This window comes from Triticum aestivum, chromosome 2B, assembly GCF_018294505.1.
Source record: "Triticum aestivum cultivar Chinese Spring chromosome 2B, IWGSC CS RefSeq v2.1, whole genome shotgun sequence".
In the NCBI taxonomy this organism is placed as follows: domain Eukaryota; kingdom Viridiplantae; phylum Streptophyta; class Magnoliopsida; order Poales; family Poaceae; genus Triticum; species Triticum aestivum.
This window is the reverse complement of record NC_057798.1, coordinates 688,265,212-688,291,953: the sequence shown is the minus strand read 5'-3', so window position 1 is coordinate 688,291,953 and position 26,742 is coordinate 688,265,212. Positions and strand designations below refer to the sequence as shown.

Sequence of the window (26,742 nt, the reverse complement as noted above, 5' to 3'; positions counted from 1 at the left end):
AAGTTAAATGAAGTTGGTTTGAACCCTAGGTTCAAATTCAAACTCCACATGAGGCATTTTAAATGCCATTTATTCAAATTGTTGTACATAGCAGATTTAAGTTGTTTAACATGCATGAAAATGATACAGATGGATAGATTGGATTTTTCTGATCATTTTTTCATATATAAATTATTTGATTTGGAGCTACGGTTGATTTTATATGATTTTTAGAAGTTTAGGACATTTTCTAGAATTTCCTGAATTAAAATAAATCCAGAAAATACATGTTGCGTCAGCATGACATCACCCTGATGTCAGCAGGTCAAAGGCGCCAGCCCAGGTCAAACCTGACGGCTGGGACCCACATGTCAGTGTAACAACTAACTAACAGGGTTAGTTAGTGTTAAGTTAGCACTAACCTAGGTTAGTTAGGGCCTGGGCCCACTGGTTAGTGTCTAAACTAACTGTCAGGGTTAATTAGCACTAATCTAAATCTAACTAAAAGTTAACAGAGATGGGCCCGCACGTTAGTGACCCTGGGGGGGTCAAACTGGGGTCAAACCGAGTCAAACGAGGTCAAACCTGCCGGCGACTCGACGCCGGCGAGGCCCGAGACGGCGGCGCGGCTCGGAAATCGCCCACGGGCGTCCAAATGGGCGGCGGAGAGGCTCTACGGGTGCAGCACGACGAGGCGCGTCTAACGGGGCAAGCGGGAGCAGCTGGGGTGGACCGAGCTCGTCGGAAGCGAGCTCATGGCGGCGGCCGGAGTTCGGCCAACGGCAGGTTAGGCGATGCAGGGCACTAGGGAAGGCGCTGGTGTGTGCTACGTGCCCCTGGGAGTGCCCTGAGCACGGTGACGTGCTCCGTTGCGGCTCTAGGTGACGGTGGCCACGGCGGCGACATGTCCGGCGGCGAAGAGCTCTCGGCTCCAACGGCATCGGTGTTAGAGGAAGAAAACGAGCCAGGGGAGAGGGGGAAACGACACAGGAGCTCACAGCGGGTGCAGCGGTGGCCTCGGCGAGCTCGGGGAGGCACCGGAGCGAGCGGAGCATCGAGGGGGATCTCCGGCGGCCGGCGATGGAAACGAAGACGGTGGCATCGATTCAGGTGTCCCGCGGGTGCGTGGCTCGGTGAAGGGGTCGAGGACGAAGTGGCGGAGCTTCTGGGCGCAGTGGCGGGGCGAGGGGTGGCCGGTGGTCATGGGGGTGCTCGTCGGCGTTCTCGGGCGGTCACGGCGATCGCGGGAGAGAGAGACAGAGGAGGAGATGGGGACGAGGGAGAGTGCGAGGGGGTTCCAGGGGGTGGCGTGGAGCTGCGGGAGACGTCCAGGGAGAGGAGGAGGCAGCCAGGCAGGGTGGTGGCGTGGCGAGCTCGGCGGCGTCGCGGTGTCCCTCCTCTGCCTACTGGCACGAGGAGGAAGGCGACAGGGAGCCAGGCGGTGGTGGGCTGGGCCGGAACAGGAGCTGGGCCGGCTGGGCTGCCAGGTGAGCGCCAGGTAAGTTCTCTCTCTCTCTGGTTTCTCTATTTTAATTTCTGTTTTCTATTATTATGCAACTTTGTGACTTTATTAAAAATACTAGACCAAACCCAAAAATCATGAAACTAATCAATGCCACTGTTTGAAATATAACCAACAGCAACATTTTAGTTTATGATTAGTTGAACATTTAAACTATTTTATAGCATTTAAATGCCCAAATGCAAATAGAGTATGATTTAATTCAGAGCCCAATATATCCTGCAAAAATATAAACCATTTTTGGTGGATGCTTACACCTCAAACCAGAAATGTTGAACATTTTTAGAGGGCATTTTGAGTTCAATGAAAAAGATTTTATTTTGACCCTAGTTGAATTCATTTGATGCTAGGGTTTAAGTATCCCCATTTCAAGTTTTTTAGTAATTTAAGCATGATGACATGATGAGCAGGCAAAGTCAAGCAAGGCTGATCTGGGGCTGTGACACAACGGCAGGTCCGTCCACCCCCTGCGCCATCCGCCATCTCCTGCACCACCTCCTCCCTCACCCGGCGGCGCCGGCGCCCCAATCCCTTGACACCACCTCCTCCCCAACCCGGCAGCGCCTCCATCCTTCTGTCGGGACCTCCTTCCATGGTGGCGCCCCGACCTAACTAATCTTCCTTGTCTTCAGTCTAGATATGCCAGCGACCTCCTTCCATGATGGAGCAGTTGGAGAGGAGTGGCGGATGCGCGGGGCATCGCCGGCCAGAGAGGACGGGGAGGAGATATGCCAGCGAGGGAGGCTGCTCGGCTTGGACCGGCCATGGCGTCGGCGCTGCTAACTCCCACGGGCCTCTCATTCTCCATCTCCTCTGGTTTCACCTGCCACCATTCCTTCCTCTAATCCCCTTCTTCACTAATTTAATTCTCGTTTTTAGTTCCTGCTGTCTATGGCTGCTGTAGATTTTGTTCCTCCCCACTTCTATATCTTCATGTAAAATCTTATGAAAGAATGCTCTGTTTCTTTTTTCGGAGTAGGAAGTGATGAAACAAGCAAGGAGGAAGGGCGTAGTGTTGGATATTTGACCAGGTTAGAATTGTCTCCTGTTAAGTACTCCCTCCGTCTGAAAATATTTGTCATTAAAATGGACAAAAAAGGATGTATCTAGAACTAAAATACATCTAGATACATCTCCTTTTATTCATTTTGATGACAAGTATTTCCGAACGGAGGGAGTATATGGTTGTGTGATTTTATTTTTACCTCGCTGTCACTAAATTTGATTTAATTTTCATCTCCGACGAGTCTACCGGTTGCGTTCTTATTTTGTTGCAGGTGACATGCATATATGGATGCCTCTGTTCTGAATAGACAATATTTACTTGAACCTATATGGTCTGAATAAAGTTTACGCTGTCAATATTTTCCCGTGACCTACCAAGGTATGAACTAAAACATCAATATCAGTCAGAACCTAATCATGCCATGGTCTAAATTATTTGCCTATCTGCCAATATAATAGCATGCTAGATGTTCTTAGATTCAATCCAAAAAAGCTTTGTTTGTGTTCCTGCCAATTTTAGACGTGCAAGTAGCTCGATAATTTGCTTTTCTTTTTATTCAGTACATACATACAGTTACACCATAAGTTCATCAATTTGCTCTGATTAAATTAGCAAACCTGAAGCATGTAAGGATTCACGTGAGTGAAAGTTCACTTTCTTTCAGGAGAAAAGAACTTTTAGTTAATACCAGTCGAATTTTGGCTGCCGGGTCAACCAATCTCCTCGGTTCCGCTTGCCGGTTTACCTGAAACCTCGCATGCTGTCTCCTGTAATCTCCTCGCTTGCGTTTGGCGAAGGTTCGATTTCCTTCCTCATTCTTTGTTTTCTTGCACTCCTTTAAGTTTCAGTCTTCTTCTTCGTACTAACTGTGTGTATTGCATTTCTGCTTACAATTTTTATATTGTTTCGCATGCCCGGGATCCCAGGATGCCTACTGTAGTGCCTTTCATTGTGCTGATTCTGGAGACTGTGGCCGCACATTATGAGCTTCCTCCTCCTGGTTATCTGTGTGAGGTTCATGGGGATGGCCATGTTTTAGTGTTACCGCAGAGAGTTTTTTGGGAGCCCTGCATGTCTGGGTTCCGCGGATACGTACGAGCAAGCTGCCCTTCGGGCAATCAAATTTCTGCAGGGCTTGTATGGCTTTGTAGTTAGAGATTACAACTATGAGTGTGTTGTTGTCTATAGGAATTGTGGGAATGCTGCGGTTGTTGTTGCTGCATCGGCTGTTCGCTACACAGCTTATTTGGAGTGCCCTCACTTGCACACGCTCATCCACCGCAGACCCGCCTATTCATAATTTTCGTGCGCAGCCAATGCCGCCCCCTAACCTAGCGTTCCTGTACTCGATGCTTCTAAAATCTGTGTGTCATAATATAGTAACTGTAGTTCCTCTTCTTCAGGGCATCTTCTATGTTATGTTTCCTTATCAAGCTGAAGTTACTGCTAGATGGGTATGCTGCTGAGGAGAGCTTCTCAGTTCTGCTGCATCGCAACGACAGTCTGGCCATCGGGTCTGAATATCGTCAGCTGACAGTCTGGCCATCGGGTCTGAAAATCCAACAATTAAGCATAATACACTGCTAACTACATATCCAAACTGGCAGTCGGCACATGGATCGTACAAAATTAAGCGCTACGAAACCCACGTACAATAAAGCTTATTTTCCTATAGAAATTAGAGTTTCATGCTTCTGTTTCTTTATTTGACTTTGTTGGATTTCTGTTTCTGTTCATATAGACCACAAGTATGTCTTTTTCATGTAATCCTTGTGAAATTTTAGGGGTGCTGCTGCTGCTGCTGCAGAGATCATTTCATCAAAAACGCTAAAGTAGTGGCTGATCCAAGTTTTCAGATAAGCATGCATGTGTGGTACGTCTATTCCTGCAGCTTATAGTCTCTTCACTGATTTGTTCATGCCTTTCTTTTGGTTATTTTAACATTGCCATGCTTTATAGCCTTGTTGTCTTTAAAATGATAAAAACTCATAAATGCTGTTAGATCCTTTTAAATTCCTTCACTGGTTTATCTCTTCCTATCCATGCAACTGATACACTATATAATGGGCTTTATTACAATGGCAATTTAACTCTTATAAACTTGTCAATGCCATGTCGATCTCTTGCCTTATGAGCTATCCCGTCTTTTGCATCAGCTTTGTTTGTATATAGAAGCTCGCTAAATTGGCCCTCGCAACCTTTGCCGTGCCTACTAAAACCACCAGCCGCAAGGACAAGTGAAGACTGCTACACTGTTGCTGTTTTGAACAAACCCGGGCTTTAGCACTAATAAAGGTAGCCTGGACAACAAAGCCGTTTTCAATATTCATGAAACGTGCAATGATGACTCCATGTAATGTTCGTCGCCTCACAAGATGTATCTCTGGCTATCTACCTTGCTTCCTAATAACATTGTACATAATTGATCAAAAACTTCTTATAACACTATGTATCATTACTAAGTATCTATCTACCAGCAGTAAGTATTTATTATTTTGATATGTGCCTGAATTTTCCTATCACCACTCTTACAATACTTGGCTTGTTGTTGCCCTTTGCGCCATTGGCGCAACGGGTCATCTAGTTACATCAAAATGTGCTTACTTGGAGCACTAGCCGTGTCTCATGAGTCATCCCGAGCGACTCACGGGGCCACAGTCACCCCCACCCAAAGAGCCCACCTCCTTCCTCTTCCTCACCGCTGGCGGCAACGGGGCCTCTGGGCCTCCTTGAATGCGGCACCTGTTGTGGTGCTTGGAGGCCTGACCCAAGGTTGACGTGTGTACACGTCTTGACTCTAGCTAGTAGATTCTGGTAATGTGGTTAGCTTCAGTGATATGGGTATTGGATTAGGAGGAACTCCTCTCGTGCCATTTTGGTTACATGGGGAGAGCGGGACTCAACAGGTATTGGAATACTGTTGACGTCAGTCCTCCTAATGCCATAGCTACTTTATTTGGGACGTGACCAAATAGGATACAGCCTAAAATAGAGTCGAAGTGTGTGCATTACTTTGGACTATATGAAACTGTCAAGATGACGTAATTTGTAATAGACAAAACATCACAATTTTTTTGCAGGTCATCTACAGAGCAACCGGCTTGATTCGTAGGTGGTCGTTACCCAGCCGTGCAGAAGTCAAGGAGCATATGGCTTATGGGTGCAACCGTTTGGAGACGATGGCACGGGATACCTAAAACCGGTTTGGATGGCGGTCCAACAATAGGATAGGCGTATAGTCATCTAGTCATATTTATGCCAGCTACGTTTATTTTTTCAACCTATTTTGAGTGTATTGAACTACATACTTTGGTTAATAATATGATTGCATGCATCATTTTGATGCAAAGGCCCGGGGCAATCCTCCTTTTTAGAAAAAATATATGTGGTGACATACAAAAAATTGTGTCGTTCGGTGATGGTCCATCATTCATGACGTGGGTGATGCTTGGCCGTTGTAAGGCCTCGGCATTATGACAAAACTAAGCCGACGGACTGCGACGCTATTCACTTGCTTCTCCAAAGCGAAAGGGGCACAACATTGCCCCTGGTTGGATTCTCTATTTCGTGATGGGGGTTTGGTAAGTTCAGTGTGTCATGTGTATATGTGTTGATGACATCTTAGCCAGGGTTTGTGTGGTGGCATCGGTTGTATTGTTGTCTCGTGATTGTTGGTCATGATCTTGTCTAGTGGTTAGTTGTTCGGTCTAGAGGCTACACTTTCTATCAATGTATTGAGCTGTTGTTTTGCATTTTCTCGAAAGAAAAAAATGTTCTTAGTTATTCAGAGGTTTTGTACTTAATTAATACACAATGTAGAAACAATATGTAGTAAAAACTAAGAATTGTCTTATAAAACCCATTTACGGTTTCATCTTAGATCAAAATATGTTAAAAATTTGTGGTTTCGTCTTAGATCAACTTTAACAAAATCAAAATGTTGTACACGGTTGCTCCAAGCATCGGGTGCATTTTGTTGCACATTTGGCCATCTCTGACATGTACTCGGGTTACGTTGCATTCCGTTCAAGGCTTGGTTTAGCAGCTTCAGCTAGGAATAGATGCAATGCTGTCAACATCTCATGGAGTGGAAAACAAGCGTACTTGTGGAGAATCACATTACGAGCTCACCTGAAAATTTCATTGAAATTAGTGAATTAGGTGGAGAAAAAACCAAGTATCCATGGGGTATGGTACACATAAGGCATTTACAAGTATAACTTCAAACATCGGTATTTATATACAACGGTACAATACTAAAAAAATATCTACAAGAAACATACAACATTTAATTTCCATGCCAAATTTTGGCAATTATAAAATTATTTGCCATTTTATGGAATTAAATGAATTTCTAGCTATGTTTTTTATATAATTCAACTTTGAACTACATGTAGCTCCAACAAGGTCCCTAGAATCAAATGAAATACATATTTAAGTAATTTTCTAAAAGTGAATCTTCTATCTCGAAACTTTACTAAAAATCAAATAATTCCTTGGGAAAATTTAAACCCTTAATTGCACCTTATTGTTTTATTAATATGAAGTATATGAGTTGTCCACAAATTATATGAAAATTAGCCTCGGCTCATGTTATGGCCTCATAAATTTGCTTTCAAACTTTTCAAAGATTTGACAAAAGTTGGTGTACATTACCTTATAACTAAGATGATGCATGTCTTCAAGGAAAACTTTGAAGTTTGTACTCCACAAAATAATATGTTTCCTTATTTTTACTTCAAATGTAAACTACAACTTCATTTCATTAGGATTTACAAACATACCTTCATTTTCCATCATGTTGTGTAATATTCCTTTTCTATTTTTTAACACCAAGTTAATGTATCTTGTGCAATATTTTTCAAAAATATTTATTTGGAATATGCCATTTTTCTCTACAAGTAACATAGTATACTATTATGTTGCTAATTTAAAAGGTTAGGAATCTATTTGAAATTATTCACCATTTATTTAGGTATTTAATGATTCTCTATCCATCCATTAGATACAATTAAAATTTGAAATACATGCATCTCAAATAAATCTCTATTTCTTAGAACATCACATTTAGGTACAATTTGGCTTGTATACATAAATTATATTAAAAGTACGAACTAAAAATATAGGAGAAACTATTATACAAAAATAATTCATCCTCACAAATATATTAATTTCAAGGAAATACTCCCTCCGTTCCAAAATATAGTGCGTCCTCGGTTTCCGTATTTCAAATTTGACCATAAATTTAACCAATGAGACCGACTGTGATAGGAGCAAAAATTATAACAGTGAATTCGTATTCAAAAGAAATTTTCAATTATATAATTTTTGTTCCTCGGGAAGTTAAATTTATGGTCAAAGTTGAACCTCGGGAGGCGCGGGCGCGCTATATTTTGGAACGGAGGGAGTATGTACTGATACTATCTTCACTGAAATATTTTTTATTGTATTCATTAGAATTTATATTAATTTTGATTATTATTTCACATGTCTTTTCTGTCTATGTGATCTAGTATGATTTTGTATTTTATTTATTGGAAAATCATCTCGAGATTTTTGTGTTGAATTCCTCATGCCCCTCCCCTCTCGCTCTCTCTTCCAGGTCCACTTAGTGGCTTATTAGGCCGTGGCCTATAAGTGATTAAATTAGTTGATAATTAGTGGGAAGACAAGATGGGCCTGTTATATTTTGATAGGCGCTTGAATATAGAATACAATAATTTCATCTTGTATTACAAACAGACTCCTTTTGCGGGTGATCACTACACTGTCACTGCGAGCACGAGATGAAGAAGTCATCTACGCCATGGGTTTGGAAGGGGGTGCACATGACTTCTTCACGTATCTTTCATCTCTTCTCTTTCATGTTGGGGGGGGGGGGGGGGGCATATGATTTTTCCTGCAAACATTTTAAAATTCTAAAATTACAAACTTTTGAAACTTGATTTTTTGAAAGTCTATAATTTTGAACTTGAAAGTTCCAAATTCAAATTACTAATGTTCATAGAAGTTGATTTCTTGGAAGTTCAAAACTTCGAAAGCTTCAAAATATTACAAAAGTTTCAAATTCACAAAATCGTGCCTAGAATTTTGAAAAGTTGGTACTGTAATTTTGTGAAGTTGCCAAAAAAGGAAAGTGCCAAAAAGGAATTTTCCCAGAAAGAATAAACACAATAATAAACCGTTTTGGAGTAAGCGTTGGCTGGGGGGAGGGTGGAGCGGTGCTCCATCTCACTCATTGATGGCGGCGGATGTCGGCGGCGTGGCGCTGTGGAGGCTCGACGTCCGATGCACGGAGATGGACTCGCGCAGGAGGAGGTTGCTGTTTGGCGTCATGGTGGCGTCAATGGCGGAGTGGCCAGACATGGTAGATGCCTCAATTTGTTCTGAAGACGGACCTGTGGAAGATGGCGGCGACGACACACGAGTGCGTCTGACCGGATTATGCCCCAGACCAGGTATGTGGCTCGGCTGGGGCTTCCGAATGTGTTTCGGCTTCCGGCTATTGATGTTAGGATTACGTGAGTGGTCTGGGTAGTGGCCCGGCTAGCTCTCTTTCATCATATTGGATAGGAGTAGTGGCATATGTTGCCAAGATGATGGATTCAGGCACATTGGTGTAATACTTTGTATGGTCATCGTGAATAATCAATAAAGTGGCCGTATGCATCTTCCAGATGCAGAGGCCGGGGGTCATCCTCCTTTTCTAAAAAAAAAATAAAAAAATGGCCAAGGGCGTGGGTGACCGCCTATTAGCCATCCCGATGGATTTGTTAGCTCCTACCAAGGCACTTAGCCCTTCTTCTGTTACAATTGTTAGACCCAACGATAGCGGAAATCCTATTCGGCTCCTGGGAGCACATGCTCCTGCGTGCCAAAAATGTTTTTTGAATGTCAAAATATGTGGAATAAAAACTAGATGTGTTCATGATCACATCCAAAATGCTGCCTGCAAATTTTAGGGGGAAATATTAAGCATTTTGACCTGTGGAAAATGAAAATCAAGTCAGACACCAAATGTTACCTCCAAATGTTACACTTAAATCGTCTTTTTCACTAACAAAGCATTGCTATCATGTTTTACACTAACATAAATGTCTACAAAAAACAGAATTTTAAATTGTATTTACTATTTATTTTGAATTCACTGCTCATCCGGGAGCATATGTTCCCCAAAGTTAAAACGACCCTCAACTACGAGTTGATCCTACTCGTTGGTTGTCATATACATTGGGTCACATAAAAACCGTTGAACCCACACATCAGATGGGTTCTTACCAGGTAGTAAGTTGGTTTTGCTTATTAGTGTGTTTTGCACTTAGTCAGCTTCGGATACATGGACAACATCAGCACGCAAAACACAACATATGCTTGACGAGTTGATCCCACACGTTTGTTATCTCCTGCGTCATTGAGGGTGTTGAACCCACACCACGGGTGGGTGGGCGGGTCCCATCTGTTAGTTCGTTTTACACTTGGTGGGTTCTACAAAAGATAATTAGGTCTAGTGAGTGGGTCCCACATGTTGGTTGTCCCTACATCATTGTGGATCCCACATAGCCACTGGACATGTGGGTCACTCCAATCAGTTGTTGTGTCCCATCCATCAATATGTTTTACACTTAGTAGGTTTAGGGTACGTAAGTGAAATCGACGCGAAGATATGACGCAGAGGCGAAATTGATGAGGTGTGTGCCTAATACGTAGACATGCCACATAGACGACATATATTTTAGGATAATGCGATTTGGTTACAGTGGGCCAAAAAAAGATCATAAATAATGCTAGATATTTTTATGGTCATTTCCTGCAATGAAATTAATTACGAACTTTTGACACATATCACTATAAACTTCTATGGTTTGGACAATCAGTAACCATCATGTAAGTTCTTTGCCATTGATGTATGGCCAATTCGGCTACTGTCTTTATATTTTTGTCATAAATTGTCATATTTCATGTAGTGCACTATAAGCCAACTAAAGAGCAAAACACTGATCAATATTTTTGCTTGGTTACTGCTATCTTAGAGTCTAAAACCACAATATATTTTTGGTGCTCGTGTGATATTGCGTATTGGACTTTTTTTATTATTTGTCCTTGGTTTCTTCATTTTACTATAAGCCAACTAAAGACGTATTCTTACAAGATCATATATCAAGGTACATTGCTGTTTTCGTATCATAGGCAATCCAAAATATTGTTCTTCAAAAGTTGTGTTTGGAACACCAAGGACTTGTTTGATACTCACTTGGATCTCCTAAGACTTCTCAGATCGAGCACTTTCTTGTACTTGGAAGTTGATTTCCGCCAAATATAGATCTTGCTCCACATTCCTTGCCTCCTCTATTGAAGCCTTGAAAAATAACAAACCGTCATCGACGAACAAAACATGTGGAATACTAGAGAGTAACTAATTAACAAGCGCTCCTTCGGGAGCCTCGCAACGAGCAACGACACTTGGCGCGCTCTCAGCCATTCGCCACGTGTCGCGCTCTGGACGCTCCCTCCGAATTTTTATTTTATTTTTCCGCACCCGTTTTCGGCTTTTTAAATGTTTTTTTCCTTTTTTTTCGTCGTTTTAGTTTTCCACATGTCACTAGTTTTTTTTTTCTTTCGCGAGAGTCACGGTTTTGCTTCCGCGAGAGACATAGTTGTGCTTTCGCAAGAGTCACGGGCGTGCCTCTTTCGGAAAGGGAAAAAATCCGTGCTCCCAGTTCGGTTTTTTCGTCTGGTTTTTTCGTACGTCTTTTTTGTGAAAAAAAAGTTCGTCAAAACCTATTAACATGGGATTTAGTTTTAAAGATCTCGACGCGAGGAATCCAACAGCGAAAGCGATTCGATATTTGGACACACATTTTAAGAGATAAACTGTTTTGAATAAACGGATATACGAAAAAAGGGAAACTTTCGGGTTGTGACAAGTGGCGCACATACAGCACGCAATTTATCGCAAACTGAGGAAGTTGGAGTGATCTTTGCAACGAGTACTCCTTAACTAGTGATTTCGGAAATACCACGGCTTAGAAGTTGATTTCCGCCGCTCTAATAAAAACATCCTAATGGGCCGCGCCATGTATCGCTCGCGCCAGGAGTTTGGCCCTAGGAGGTGGTACAGTACTGGCCCATGTGTTGGCCCGCATTGCTCCCAACCCCGACCCACCCCAAACCGCACCCGCCGCCAGCCGCCTCCCGCCGCCAGCCGCGCCCTTCCCCGGCAGGCTGCCAACTCTAGCCGCCCTTCCTGCCAGTGGCTGCGCGCCTGCGCCCTGCTGCTTCCGCGCCGGTGCCGACTACCGCGCCCAGTCGCCAGCGGCCAGCGGCAGCAGTCTCGTCGGCGGCCGGCGGTGTGCAGGCGTGCACCCTGAGCCCTGGGGCCAGGATACGTGCAGCATAGAAGGCTAGCAGCTAGGAGCTGAGCAGCTGTACAGAGCCAAAGGTAAGATTGAGGTGAACCAGCTTGCTAATTTCTACCCGGTACAGTACATGTTCGTCGTTTGCTAGAGAGCTATCCAGTGCACAGATGATGAATCTTGCCAGCTTGTACAAATAAATGAATAATAAGCAGGAGAAGCAACATAATAAGCAATTAAGCATGCTTCAGTTGTCTGCTAATTGCTATCCAGTACAGCACATGAACACATTTACATATTTGTTGAACTTCTCAAGGTACGTACTATGTAGGCTTAGACAAAACTGAAACTTAATTGTGAATTTTAGTATGCTTGTAAGGCCATATTGATCCATTTCTATGTTGTATTAGTAAATTAGTTAGAACTTGCACATCTCATATTTGTTGTCCAATTTTTTTAAGGTGGACCACCCTGTTTTCAAATCCTAGATCTGCCACTGATGCTGATGTTGCACTAGTGGCATATCTGTGTAGTGCCTTCGCTGTGGTTGCTCACTGTCCTATGCTATAGGTCACGCGCAATAAGGATTTCCACCGAGTTGCTGCTTAGGGTCAAGCTGGTGGGAGGGGTGTAGTGCATCAATGTTACCTGATATTAGATGTAATTTTTGTTATGATTATTAAAGTAGGGTTGTTCACAATATGGTGTGATTGCTCGATTAGTAGTGAAATGTTTTTCTGTTTGCCTATGTGTTAAGTACAAATATCGTGCTGTTAGATCCTTATTCCAAATGGAACACAGCCCAGATGCTGAAAACTTGAAAGGAACCCTGGATTTAAGTTAGCTCTCAACTTCTATTACCAGCAAAGTACCATCGCTCACTTCCTAGGGCCAGTACTGTACCAACTCCTGCCCACATTCGAATGGTTGAAAAGCAAGAAGCTCACTTGGTGCTAGTTCCTGGTTCTTCTTGTCATTTGAATCAAGTTTTTTTTAGACATATTAGCATGTGCTTTTAGCAGAACCCATCACATTCCCTTATGCCCTTGCCATAAAACATTATATTCTTTTACCTGTCTGGATTTTATTTACAGAATTGTATCTACTTTCTGAAGATGCGTCAAAGTGTGATGAGAGGATCATATAGTTGTGACTGACTTGCTTTTCTTCCAGAGATTCTAATATCAGGAATTTGTAAAGGTGGACTAATGAGAGAAGTTGTCATGCCATCCTGCAGAAAAGTTATGTGCTCTTGACGGCATCTAAACATACTTCAGATTAGTTGCCCCTTTCTGCAAGTCATCAGAAAGAAGTGCAAATTTGGTTGGCGAAGTTCGCCCTTTCAGTCATATTCTGCATGCATCAGTAGCTGTCTTCCATGGATGGGCATTCCGTTTAACTACCCTGCCATAAATCAGAGCATGAAGTGTCTAAGTGTGGTATGGTCTGAACAATTCCTTAGAGGATAAAAGGCATGGTAGGATTGACAGGAGTTTGATTGACATGTTTGCGCTCCATGAGCTTCTGCAACTATGTGCAAAGAGGAGGTCCCTCCTGGCTGGGAGAAGCTGCCATGGGCTAGCCATTCATTTTGGTCTGGTAACAGATACTGTCACATGCAATGTTCTAATCAACTTGTACACAAAATGTGGTCGGAATGATTGCGCTCGTCATGTTTTTGATGCAATGCTTTCCAGAAGCATAGTCTCATGGAATACCATGATTGCTGGATATACTCAGAGTGGAGAGGATGTACAAGCGCTGAAGCTTTTTCAAAGGATGCACCGCGAAGGGAGACAGCTGACTAAATTTACTTTATCCAGCACAATCTGTGCATGTGCTGCAAAATATGCTATCAATGAATGCAAGCAATTACACGCTACTGCATTCAAGCTTGCATTGGACTCAAACAGCTTTGTTGGGACAGCAATTCTAGATGTTTATGCAAAATGTAATATGATTATGGATGCCTGCTGGGTTTTTGAGAAGATGCCCGATAAAACTTTAGTTACATGGAGTTCATTGTTTGCAGGATATGTGCAGAATGGCCTTCATGAAGAAGCATTATGTTTATTTCGGAATGCCCAAAGGGAAGGAGTAAAATTGACTGAATTCACTCTTTCTGCTATCATTAGCGCATGTGCAAGCCTAGCATTGAAAATTGAAGGGACACAACTGCATGCAGTTATTGTGAAATGTGGTTTTCATGGGAACTTCTTTGTGGCAGCATCTCTTGTGGATATGTATGCAAGGTGTGGCCAGATTGAAAAATCTTATGCACTGTTTGCTTATATGGAACAGAAGAATGTTGTCATATGGAATGCAATGATTGCTGGTTTTTCGAGGCATGCCCATTCTTGGGAAGCTATGATTCTCTTTGAGAAAATGCACCAGTTAGGTATTTTTCCAAACGAAGTTACCTATCTCTCCATGTTGTCAGTGTGCAGTCATGCAGGTTTAGTTGAAGAGGGTCGCCACTACTTTAACCTGCTAATGTCTGATCGGACTGTTGAACCTAATGTCCTTCACTATTCTTGCATGGTTGATGTTCTGGGTCGATCTGGGAAGACTGATGAGGCCTGGGAATTGATTCACGAAATGCCATTTGAACCAACTGCTTCTATGTGGGGATCTTTGCTAGGGTCATGCAGGAACCACAACAATAGTGGCTTAGCCAGAATAGCTGCAGAACAGCTTTTCCAACTTGAGCCTGATAATGGAGGGAACCATGTTCTGCTCTCAAATGTATATGCTGCCAGTGGGAACTGGGAGAATGTTCTGATGGCAAGGAAATATTTGAAGGATAGTGGTGCGAAGAAAGAAATGGGCAGGAGTTGGATTGAAGCAAAGGGCAAAATTCATGTCTTCGTTGTTGGAGAGAGAAAGCACCCAGCAATCACTGATATCTACAATAAGTTGGAGGAAATTTATCACGATGTGAGAAAATTTGCTCACATGACCAAAATAGAATGTGATCTGCATGATGTTCATGACGACCAAAAAGAGGAGCTGCTTAAACACCATAGTGAGAAGTTAGCTCTTGCTTTTGGGTTAATCAGCTTGCCTCTTAATATACCAATTATAATACACAAGAACCTTAGGATATGCGGGGACTGTCATTCATTCATGAAGGTTGTAGCCCATACTACTAAGCGTCTATTCATTGTCAGAGATGCCAATAGATTTCACCATTTTAAGGATGGCTCATGTTCTTGTGGGGACTTTTGGTGACGTAGGGCTGAATTGGAGAATGGTAGTCATCTACCAGTGGTATTCTATTCATGTAGCAAATTATTGCTTGTCAGTAGTGGCACTGCAACACTAAAGATCTATGTCAGGACTGATCTTGATAACTTTGCCATTCAAGTCAATAATGTCATGCTGCTGGCTCCATTGAATGTAATATCAACACTACCATCTGATATGTGCATAAGAATTGGAAGCAGATGCAAGTCCTTGGTTAACCGAATAGACTGCGTCACCAACAAAGCCGTATATTCTAGGTGACGAGCCACATATTTTTCTGTGGTCCACCAAAGATATACATAGGAAGTGGATGCAAGATTTGTTCTTACAGAAATAGACATGGGAAGTGGATTTCTTCTCACCTCAACACTTGCTGAATTCAGTGCGTGAAGAAGTCTGCTATGCCACTTACTTCGTACTGCCAGTGTAATTATTGAGAACTGTACCAGCTGATGCACATTGTGGTTCCAGCTCCTTATGCTCGAATCTTGTCATTCTTTCCACTCCAACAGTGATGAACCCTGGAAAGTGTTCTGGAACAGTCCATCCCCTATACTTTATTTAAAATATCTTGCATTTGAACATAAATTGTACTAGCAATTCATGGGTAAAACCTACCCTTGCAGGCTTTAAAGGCAATCAGTCATATTTCTTTCAATTCGCCATAGCAAATGTTCTATTATAGCTTTAATATTGAAAATTAAGTTTCCCTGGAGCTTTGCTCCTATATTAGGACAATTGTACTCTTTTGTAAGCTTTCAACTCACACGTTATAGTAATCTTCCATTCTAGGCTTTGCTCCAGCATGACAAGGAGGACAGCATTTGATATTTTACAAATAACGCCAACACACTGGTCCCCATTTTATTACCAAATAACCTGAGGTTTCTTCTGTGCAGCACTAAAAAAACTGTGTCTGTCTGATACTTCCTGTACTTTTGACGAATCTTGTCATTTTATCCATTTTCCCTTTAGGATATGTTTTGAAAACATGTTTTTTTTTTGCGGGAATGTTTTGAAAATATGTTGTCATGTACTGCACACAACTTCAAAACATGTTGTCATGTAGATGTGTGCAGTCGTGGTCAAACTGGTCACTGAATAGTTTTCTCATCATTTGTTCTTCTCATTTGTTCAATGAGGATACAAAGTACGCCCTGTTGCGTCTACCTTCTGTTTGCTGTAGTAATGGGCACTAAAATGCTTTATATGCTTTATATGTCCATTCAGGGTTCCTCCATGACAAACTAGAATTGTTGTTTATATGTGTAAATTTTTATATATGACCATTCAGGGCTCCTCCATGACAAACTAGAATAGTTATTTATAACACATCCTGCTCCTTCACAGCTATATGGCTTCAGTATTTTGTTCTCCATTTGGTATTCCTCTGTAAACTAATCTAAGACGTTTTAGGGTATTCTAAAACGCCCTAAAACGTCTTATATTCGTTTACAGAGGGAGTATATTATTTTGTAATGTTCCTCAGGCCTGGCGCAGTGGTGAAGTCCTCCCCACATGTGCCAAGAGGTACTGGGTTCGAACCAGCATCTCTGCATTGCACTTTGCAGGGGTAAGACTAGGTTCCTATAATCCCTCCTCAGACCCCACCTTGTGTGGGAGCTTCTATGCACTGGGTCTGTCCTTTGTCCTCTCTGATGTGATTTGAGGTCTGTTACATGACCTTTGATTTACACTAGGCATATTTCGGGTTATCAAATACTCCCTCCGTCCCGAAATACTTGTCGGAGGAATGGATGTATCTAGACGTATTTTAGTTCTAGATACATCCATTTTTATGCATTTCTCCGACGAGTATTTGTGGACGGAGGGAGTATCACTAAATCCATTTGATGTCCTGTTCGATGCTGATTCAGAGGCTTCTGACCTAGCACTCTATTTGTTATTTGCATTGTATCTAACCCATGCTAATAAAATGTAAGGACAACAAACAAGTTAATGTAGATATTTTATGGTCCCTACTTTGTAAGTAATTGATATATCATTTTGTGATTGATTGACTTCCAGAGTTTGTGTGATGACTACTGGGTCCTGTACATTGTTACAAGTTCAGGTTTTGTAACTTATAGAAGAGAGCAGTAAATCTGCTAAGAGCTTCCTCCAGAGAACTACTCCTTCCGATCCATATTAATTGTAGCTGATTTAGTACAAAATTGTACTAAACCAGCGACAATTAATATGAATCGGAGGGAGTACCACATTAAGTTGGATAGGGATGCCTACACGTGATTTAATGGCAGCATTTGCAATGACGTCAAGGGTTGTTTTCTGTGTTGTTCCCTTTATTGCTTGACAGAGATCACAAATCTGGTGGTTCTGTCGTGTAGGGATAACTGTACATGCTACATAAGCGAGGTTTTGGCGTACAAGCTACCATTAGTATTTGGCCTTGGAAATTATTCATTGAAGAATCTTTTGTTGCCAATGTGCTTACGGTGGACACATCTCCGAGCATCAGCTTAAGAAGGTATTTACAAGAGTCAGAATTCATGATAAAATATTTTCTTAAGAGATTAAAATGCCTGTGAGCATCAACTTGAAAAGATTCTAAATACATCTCTTTCGGTTTTCATCCTACCAGCTTAGGGAAATAAATACTGCTTGAAAGTAGCAGCATAGAAGCAAGCAGAGCCTTGTGCCTTTCATCACCTCTTTTGTTGATTCCATTTGAGCCTTTTGTTTTCTCCCCCCACTTCCTTTTACATTAGGTTTTGCTCTGTTTTTATTTTGGCTGGGGGCCTTGACCCCACCCCTTCCTGTGTAAATATGTGGTTGGTAAAGAAGTCATTGAGAGGCTCACCTACTGTCATTTAAAGCTAAAAAAAGCAGCGGCTACTATTAGAAATCTCCATGAATTCATCCTTGAAATTCTCTAATATATATGGATGGCACATTTTTCTCACTGTTTATGTACTAAGTAGCATGGAAGCACGACAATGTCTCGTAAATTAGCATGGAGCAAACTGCACTTTAAAAGCATGGAGTGAAGTGTTGTTTTGTTGTATTAATTGCTTTTGCCAAGCCATTTTTTTCCTTTACTGTATTTACCGTTGCTAATTTTTACATCCAGTTCGATCTCTAGAGTTTTTACCTATATGCAAAGTTTTTCTTATGTGTGCTTTGGGTGACCATGTAAATATAAACAAACGTAGGCAAGTGATCTCTCTGTTGGTGACTAGTGCATAGAAAGATATACTCACATATGTATAACTTGGGTCTTGGATACAAGCCTTGCTGCTCTGCTTTACTTGAAAAGGATGTGCTTATTTATCTGAACTTAGAGATTGCGAGCTAATGCTTTTGTGTCTGCATTTGAGGACTGCACAGGTTCTCTGAAATGAAAATTTTCTTAAGCAAGACAGGCTTGCATTATTTTTTTGTCTGTTGAAACGATAAGATCCTGTTTTGTTTGGTTTTAATGTAGAGAATGAAATATTAGAATATGCTTTGTTCTTTCAGTTGTAGGTATTTGCTGAAAACTGGACATAAATCTTTGTTTAATTGTATGCATGTTCTCCATTGTAGGACAGAAATATGATTCCAGAGGAGGCTCGCAAGGTGTGTCTTATATCTTCGTTTATGTATGCACGGATGTGAGAGCATCCTGGAGGGGATTCGTCTCGATGCGGTCTGGTCGCAACTACCTGTTATCATGGTCAGCGATTGTGCCTCTGTCATTCAGGCCTTAGCAGGCAATGAGCATTGCATTTCTAGACTGAGCATTGCATTTGTAGACTGGGTGCTATATTCAGTGAAATTCAGGGAGGCTGAAACATTAACTGAGTGCAAGTTCATGGGTAGCCAAAAGAGAGCAAAATCGAGCAGCTCATGAGACAGCGGCCTTTGTCTGCTAAACAGGAGTTGTTGGTATTTGGAATTCTGTTTTCCCAGACATAATAACCCATGAAATTGACACTGATTGTAATGCCCAATTTCAAATGAATATATTAAACTCTTTAAGTGTGGTGTGAGCCTGTTCTTGCAAAAACAAAGTAACCCATCTTCAGGTAATGACAATAGCATTATTTTAGTCCAATGCACGCTTCATTTGTGAATACTTACTGCTACATAATTAGACATGATTTGGTAAGCCCTGGCATCTCTAATGTTGCCAATTTCAAAGTGGGAGATATGTTCCTTTGCTCAATATACATATACTACTCACTGACACTCGTTTATTTATTTGTCTATTTTAAATTGCCTTCTCTCGGTTATGTCCTTTGGGGCCTCTGTAGTTATTTCCCTTTCCTTTTGTGATTGCAGCTATTGTAAAATTAGGATTACTCTCTGGAGCAGGATCGCTTTGCGATTCAACGGATATAGCTTAAACTTTCTAGGTCGGCTAGAGTCAGCTGTTGTTGTCTTTGTTGCAGTTGCAGGAGACTGCACTAACCCCTTTGGGTGGTAGCTCAACTAGGGATTTACCTTAAGCACGCAATTCACGTATATATCTTGATTTTCTTCTGAAGCCATAATCATTTTTCCTGCTATAGGTTCTAATTTGTTTCCTGGATATGCTCACATATGATGTAGCCTGATGGCGTTGTCTGCATATCATGTGTTTTTTATGGGCTTGCAGTAATATTAGTAAGAATATGTGTTATGTAGGTTCTAGCAGAGTGAATATCTTATCACGGCTGTGATATTGGTGTGATCCATTTTTTATTTATGTAATCATGAATAGGGGAATTAGTTGATGTGATATTGTTTTCTATGATTTCTGTGAAAGATATGTATTTTGCCTAGGTTTGGAAATAAATTATTATTCCAAATGACCCACCGAATGTATGATCTCAGCAAGTTTTCCTTTATATGTCAGTTAATGTGCAATTGTACTTTATTGTAAAACGTAATACTTACATCCTTATATCTATGTGTATATATGCATGATTAGTTACTTAGATGCACATGGTTTAAACCTTATTTGGCTTCACTGGTGGTTTCCATTGCTCGCCTGCCAATTTACTGTCATTGGGTTGTCATATGTATTCTTGGTTATGGTTGTTTTGTCTCAGGCTCTTGGGAGCCAACGTTCTTACCAAAATAACTTTGATTAGAATTGCCCATGCTTAATTTGGTACTGTAATTTTGTTAAGAATATTCTTTAGTCTGTTTGATTTATTTTTTGAAATAAATAGCCAATTTGTGCACCTAGATTTCACTTGATTTAGATTCTATGTTCGGCGCAAACCAAACAGGCCAAACCCTCCTACATCGAAATGATACTTCAGCTTTAGGGCTTGTTCGGAATGGTGATATTTTTTGTGTGGGCATCTTGTTCTTTGGAATGGTGGTATTTTTCCAGACAGGCCCTTATCTTTACAATTTTACATGGGTAATGTGATTAGTTTGTACTGATTAATTACTTCCTTTGACAATTCCTTTCTTTTTTTCAATTAAAAAGGCAATCTCTTTTTCTTGGCATGCGCGAAGTAGACAAAGTAAGGGTCCACTTTACCATTATGGCACTCACATGGCTCTTTTGTACTAATGTTAAGATAAACTATTTGGCGTTCAAAGGCGTTAATCATGCAGCCTGGAGTGCCCCAGATAAGGTTCATTGCCATCAGGGAAAGCCCCGCTGCACATGGCTCCTGTTCTTTTTTCTCGAACACACACCAAAGTGTGTGTCATTTTGTATTAGGACATGACTCCTGCTGTTGCTAGCAGCCAGGAAATCTCGGTGTTGAAACGATCGTTAACATATAGTTCAATCATCATCAGTACCAAAATTGCTGCGAGTTACATTCAGATGAATCTGATGCCTGCATCTCACTCATTTTTTTGACTCAACCAGGTCAGTATTATAGCACCGTGTTCAATACTCTCTCTATCCGTACTGCATTTAGCAATTATTTACATGTATCTCCAGGCAACTTGCAGTTGCGCAGTCCGCATACTAACAAGATGTGCTCTTGCACCAAATTAGGTGAGCATGGTAACACAGGGTTTATTTACTCTAGGTTCTTTAGCCATCTTTTATTGTTTAGCTTTTGTGTGTTCCACAGCTGGACACGAGTCCAAATATTGTTTCACAGCTAGCTACTGTTTGACCCTAATTAAGCGCTGATCGATAGCGCCACGTCTGTTGAGTTAGGCCATGTTTCTCCAGGCATCTTCTACTTTCAATAATTGGCAGGGCCGGCCGGAAAAATAATCTCTAGTTTGCCTCGTACGTACAAGCCTTTCTAACATAGGCAACAAAAGCAGGAGACAGATCTCCGATTTTCCTTTTGATACGTGTTGCCGGGAATCTTGTTGATTATTGGAGCCTAGTGGCCTTTTGTGTCTGGAACTTGCCTCTCAGGCCATCATCATCTTAGCCATCCTTTTTCTTTGCATCCTATTAGGGCAGATTGAGACCACTTGCACACCTCAATCTTCTTCCGGGCCTTTCCTTCCCGAGGGAACAAAAAGGTTGATACCGTCTATTAATAGAATAAGTAAAAGATCAGGACATGGACATCCCCAGGTGTCGGCATCACCTGTGGCTCATCACTTTTTTAAGGATCCTTTGGCATCTGTCAATCTTGGCCATAACGTTACCCTTCCCATTGTTTAGAGACGGTGAGAACTGCATTGCATTGCACGTACACTCGCTGATTGCTTATCTTAGGTGTATGAATGCATTGAGTTTTTCTTTTCTTTTTTGAGAAGGTAAGGTGAATGCATTGAATTTTTTTTTGAGAAGTTAAGGTGAATGCATTGAATTTTTTGAGAAGTTAAGGTGAATGCATTGAATTTGATTTGAAAACATTAAACCAATTGATTGCGTGAGGTGTAGAACACTAGTACTGGAAGAGGCAAGAAGGGAGAGAACAAAATCTCCATGGCCATGGCCCATGGGGGATATGACTTTGTTTCTTGAGGAGGCTGGAGAGGATACATCAACTTCATGGTTTGTTCTTGGACCCAGTACATACAGATGACACATACATACATGCATGCTTGCTAAGCATGCCCTTTTGTTTTTCATGTGTGTCACCATCCCTCTATCTCTCCCACTTCCCTCACCTTTTCAACCTGACGTTTCCTGAAACCTGCCACCTGCTAAGGGCCCCGTACTGTGATCGAATAGGGTCTCTGGAAGACCAGAAGAAAGAAAACAGGAAAAAAAAAGGGCACTCTGTGGATGGAAGGAAGATTGCCCGGGAAACAAGGGATCTTCCACTTCCACTTCCTCTTCCAGGGTTCAATTCAAGCCTGTCACTCAGTCCAGAGTAGCATAGCTAGTAGGCTGGCTGGTGGGAGTAGTGACTAGTTTCACTGCTGGTTGTTAGGATACTCGAGCATGGCTTCAGACCTCACCATCTTATGAACTGCCCCTGTTGTGCAAAAATATTTTGTTTTAAAATTTGAGAAATTTGGTTATATATATGTCCTACTGAATATCTACAGATTTGTATGAATGCAACTGGAACTTGGTGATGTTTACAGTACTCACCAGTAAGTTGGCACCGTGGCCACTGCTGCAGCGTAGGGGCTCTGGTGGGTGTAGCCGTACATTGGCGTTGCTGCCTCTGCCTCTGGCTCCGGACCGCAGTCGAGGTTGACGCCAAACAGCCGTAGACGTCTCGACGGCGGCCCCGATGCCGTGCTGCTCTTGGCGTCTGCCTCTCTCGGCGAGTCACCTGCAAGAATTCACCGGAGAATGGTGTAAGAGATATGTGATTTTGAGTACCTGCATCTAAGTTATGTTGCATGTTATCAAGTGCTTTGTTCTTGAGGGTTGTGTACCTGCATGCAGCATCTCGCTGTGATCTTGCTCCACGGAGCGGCGATAGGCATGGGAGTTGGCAGGGCTGGTAGGGTATGATCCTGATGTGCTATAGCACATCGGGCTCCAAGGCTGCTGCTCCCCGGCGTTCAGAGCGGGCGGAGGTACGCGGACAGGTGGTGGCGGCGCGCTCTCGCCACGGCGCCTGCAGTGGATGAAGAGCCGGTCGCCTGTGCCAAGGCCGCGCACCCTCTCGAAGTGCACGATGTCTCCGGCGTCAAGCTGCTTCTCCTTGACGTACCTGCTCCAGCCCTTGGTGAGAACGTAGCTCTGGCTGCTCGTCCAGTACGAGTACCGGAACCGCCACGGCTTGCCGGCCTCGTCCTCGAAAGACAGGAGCAGGTCCTTGTCACCGGGGGAGTCTCCGCCGTTGAGGGGGAAGTACCTCTCCGCGTGCTGCTTGGGGATCACCAGCCTGTTGAGCTTGCCCACGTCACTGGGCGTCAAGGATTTCTCGAACAGGTGCTCTCTCTCGTACTGGTGGTGGTAGTGTATGTTCGTGTACATGGCTACCCCCCATGGCCAGGCTTGCGGGTGCCCCTGGGCAAGAGGATGCATGGCCATTGCTCTGCTCTGGAGGAAAGCTACCTAGCTTAGGTTCTTTCTTGTCTATAGCAAAAGTTGGGCAGTGGAGAGAAGAGAAGAGGAGGGGAGAGGGGAGGAGTGGAGAGGCAGGAATAGGGTGGTGGCGTGTGTTTTGTAGAGAACCATGCATATGTCATAGCTAGGCATTTATAGCCTCCCAAGTTGAACTTTACACAGCTTGTGGGTGTCTAGCTAGTGTCTACACATAATGTGTTGATATTTACGTAAGGACGACTTGGCGCATTTGATCTTGAAGTGGGTAGTACCAGTATTTTAACCTAGGTAGACAAGAAGAATCAAAGTGAAAGGGCCTCAAAGGTGAAGGTTAGAATATATGGTTCCAGTGTGGCTGATGAGGAATGATCAGGTGGTGGTACTTAAAAGTTGGTGCCTGGCCATTGTGGCCTAATCACAGCCATCCAGGGGGTGCAGTGGTAGGCCTCACCATTGCTTTCCATGTGCCTGGGTGGTTGGGGCCTATGCAGTGTGATGTAGTATGACCACTGTCCTTAACTCCTCATTTTAACCTACCTATAGAGGTCCAGGTTTCTGGTGCTGCAGTGCTGTGTTCATGTTGGACACCCAATTTCTATCTGGCCTTGGGAGGGTGCAAGAAAGTCGTGGCTGGTTTATTCAGAAACTCAATTTCCAACAAGAGGCCATCTCATTTGTAACTTGTATAGACATGGAGGTTCCCTAGGGACCGATGATATATAGATTGGTACTATTTCTTATACCTGTTGTCCACCTGGGGTAGCTGGTAGGCAATAACTTGTTCAGGGCAGTAGGGGTCTTTTGAGATATGACATGTGAGGTGTATGGGCTGTGTGCTCTTATTATCATTCACTATGGAGTACACTAGCACCAGCTATTTTCTTGACATCAGATTCAACACAATCAAGGTTTTGTCAGGCCTGTCTCATTGAATGGCATGGCTGGCTGACCACCTCTTAAGAGGACAAGACCTCCAAGCAAAGAAACCAAGCTGGTTTTGGTTGGACTCACACAATGAATTGAATTCATTTGTGCTGTGGCTGGCTGTGAGATACATTATTTCTATTCAAACCTTTGGCGTAGGACAACCTGCCCTGGTCTGGTCAGGGCACAGTGGGCAGCTTGTGTGGGGGTAAAGCGATCGACTGGGCACCACTCTGCTCCTTTTGTTGGATGATGTCTTTATCATGCATTACGCATATGGGAAGCACCTCCTGCTGTTGCAGGATTGGAGCACAGAGCATTAAGATGACCTGCTTTATTATAACTTTAGGGGCAGATGTGTATCAGATTCAGTAAACTATCAGCGATAAAACCATCAGTGTCACTTTGCTTGCTCCTTCAGAGACAGGCATTCGCTCACATGGTTTTGAATGGCTAGATTCATTGTGTGTGTGCGCTCACTAATGTGTGTGATTATGTCAACTAACATTGTTATTCAGTTTGTCAGGCTTTGGAGAAACCGGAGGGACCAAGAGGGGGCGATTGCTGCGTCAGCAGGTCCTGTCCAGAATCAAATCATAACGGTGATTTAGCGGATCTCATTATTAATCGCCCCGTTCGTTGCATCAGTTGCTTCTTAATTCCTAGCATTAGATCTCTTATTATCTTATTTATTATTCTTCAAAGTTGATTACTTATATGATCTTATTGCTGTTCGCATGCAGTGCCTACACTTGGTTGTAATCTCACGTGGCGATGGCATTTTTCTTCCTGCCTGGCTGCCTGCTGCTCTATGCAGCTGGAGAGCTCCAAGTTCCCAAACGCCAGAATATTCTAACACTAGATTGGAAATAGGATCAAGACTGGACCTGCGCACGCATCCTCTCTCCTACAATTTCCAACAAGCTCGTGAATGAGATGAATCAGATTTTGTGACCCCAATTCCTTCCCCATTGCTCTGTAAGACCCCCTGATCCTTGTTAGTAGTAGTTCCTCCTGTTTCCTGCTAATCCCTAGAAACTGTTCTGATGCTGTTTTCTCTGCACATGCATGCATGCACATAACGATACCCAGTAACAGTAAAGATGGCTAGCTACATGTACTGCAAAATCTTTTATATATATGCTATGATCCTCCACTTCACTGCGCAAATGTACCTCGATTAAACTAGACCCAATTCTATGCTTAGCATCTCTTCGGCTATGAAAGAACGCATGATTAATTTAGCTCCAACTGGTACCCTTCTGCAACATGCATGCATGCATGCACTGGTTGGTTGCGAGCTGTGCACAAGTGTAGCATATTTAAACCCGGCCACGAGGAGGGAGCCACGCAGCCTAGGTTCTTAATTTCCCATGGCTCAATCATGCAGCTCACCTGCCCTGCCCGATCTTTCTGATAATGCAGGCAGGCAGGCAGGCAGGTTTGGTTTCCTCCGGGCACATGAGATGAACGAGCCGGTGTACATCTCGTGGAATTGAATATGGGATCACTCGAGATAAGGGGACACACATGCTAATGGCCCTCGTTATGTTATTCGATCCCGTGCCTGCTTTTCTATGAGGCCACGTATGTTTCGCCAGGACTGGTTCATGCAGATGTGGCTGGGACTGGGAGCCCTCAGCGGCATCATGGACGCGGGAAGCATATGCTACGGCACGTCTTCAGGATGGTAAGATTATTTTAAGATCAGATCGTACGAACTTCAATCTATATCTGTACGACGGCTTGTAAGTACTCCCTCCGTCTCATAATGTAAGATTTTTTTGACTCGAGTGTAGTGTCAAAAACAGAGGGAGTACGTGCATATATTCCCCATTACAAATACACGCGCAATCCCTGAACCTGAACTACCAAGGAGGCTCGCTTGATAGTGGGATTTGATTTTCCATAGAAATTTTGTAGGCTTTAATCCATACCAACTTTTGTAGACAAATCCTTCAAATTTTTTGCTACAGAGACCATCAGGATCGAAAGAATTAGGACCCCACAAAAAAAAGGAGGAATTAGGACACCCAAACTTCTCACTTAGTGCTTTCCTCCAGCTTTTTTTCATAAAATTCATAGCAAGCAGTTAGACCCAATGCATGTTTGATGATTATGTGTCTTGCATTCACTTATTCTCTCTCAGAATCTTGTGGGGGCATTTAAAGATTCATGCGTGCAAAAAAAATCCATGGATGTTTTATGCAAGATTCGGGAAGTCGTTAACTCGTTATGCGTTCCAAATAAGAAACCAGTGTTTTGCAAGAATCTGGAAAAGAAGTCGTTATGACTTCAAGCCTTTTTTCTAGATTCACTTCATTCTAATTTGGAG

General features: G+C 42.7%; 2 protein-coding genes and 1 long non-coding RNA gene across 6 annotated transcripts; 2 read left to right on the top strand and 1 right to left on the bottom strand.

The window, feature by feature from the left end:
* Window positions 1–1,932: 1,932 nt before the first annotated feature.
* LOC123046731 (uncharacterized) lies at window positions 1,933–5,841 on the top strand. 3 transcript variants are annotated; one of them, XR_006422578.1, is made up of 6 exons: window positions 1,933–2,317; window positions 2,481–2,885; window positions 3,172–3,304; window positions 4,292–4,380; window positions 4,664–4,802; window positions 5,588–5,841. It is a non-coding gene; the product is annotated as an uncharacterized lncRNA (long non-coding RNA). The 3 variants fall into 3 exon arrangements; XR_006422577.1 differs by lacking the exon at window positions 5,588–5,841 and having other exon boundaries at window positions 2,481–2,532; window positions 2,779–2,885; window positions 4,664–5,008; XR_006422576.1 differs by lacking the exon at window positions 5,588–5,841 and having other exon boundaries at window positions 4,664–5,008.
* A 5,799-nt stretch (window positions 5,842–11,640) lies between these two features.
* On the top strand, window positions 11,641–15,801 carry LOC123046730 (pentatricopeptide repeat-containing protein At5g04780, mitochondrial). 2 transcript variants are annotated; one of them, XM_044470154.1, is made up of 2 exons: window positions 11,641–11,946; window positions 13,098–15,801. In XM_044470154.1, the coding sequence occupies exon 2, from the start codon at window positions 13,364–13,366 to the stop codon at window positions 15,089–15,091; it is 1,728 nt and encodes a 575-aa protein (XP_044326089.1). In that variant the 5' UTR covers window positions 11,641–11,946; window positions 13,098–13,363; the 3' UTR covers window positions 15,092–15,801. The 2 variants fall into 2 exon arrangements, with proteins under 2 accessions (XP_044326089.1, XP_044326088.1); XM_044470153.1 differs by having other exon boundaries at window positions 13,034–15,801.
* A 6,142-nt stretch (window positions 15,802–21,943) lies between these two features.
* Window positions 21,944–23,949, bottom strand: LOC123042092 (B3 domain-containing protein Os11g0156000). Its single transcript, XM_044464614.1, has 3 exons — window positions 22,865–23,949; window positions 22,572–22,758; window positions 21,944–22,452 (listed from the first exon to the last, which is right to left on the bottom strand). Exons 1-3 carry the CDS (start codon window positions 23,466–23,468, stop codon window positions 22,440–22,442), a joined length of 804 nt encoding a protein of 267 aa, XP_044320549.1. The 5' UTR covers window positions 23,469–23,949; the 3' UTR covers window positions 21,944–22,439.
* Between the last annotated feature and the right edge of the window lie 2,793 nt (window positions 23,950–26,742).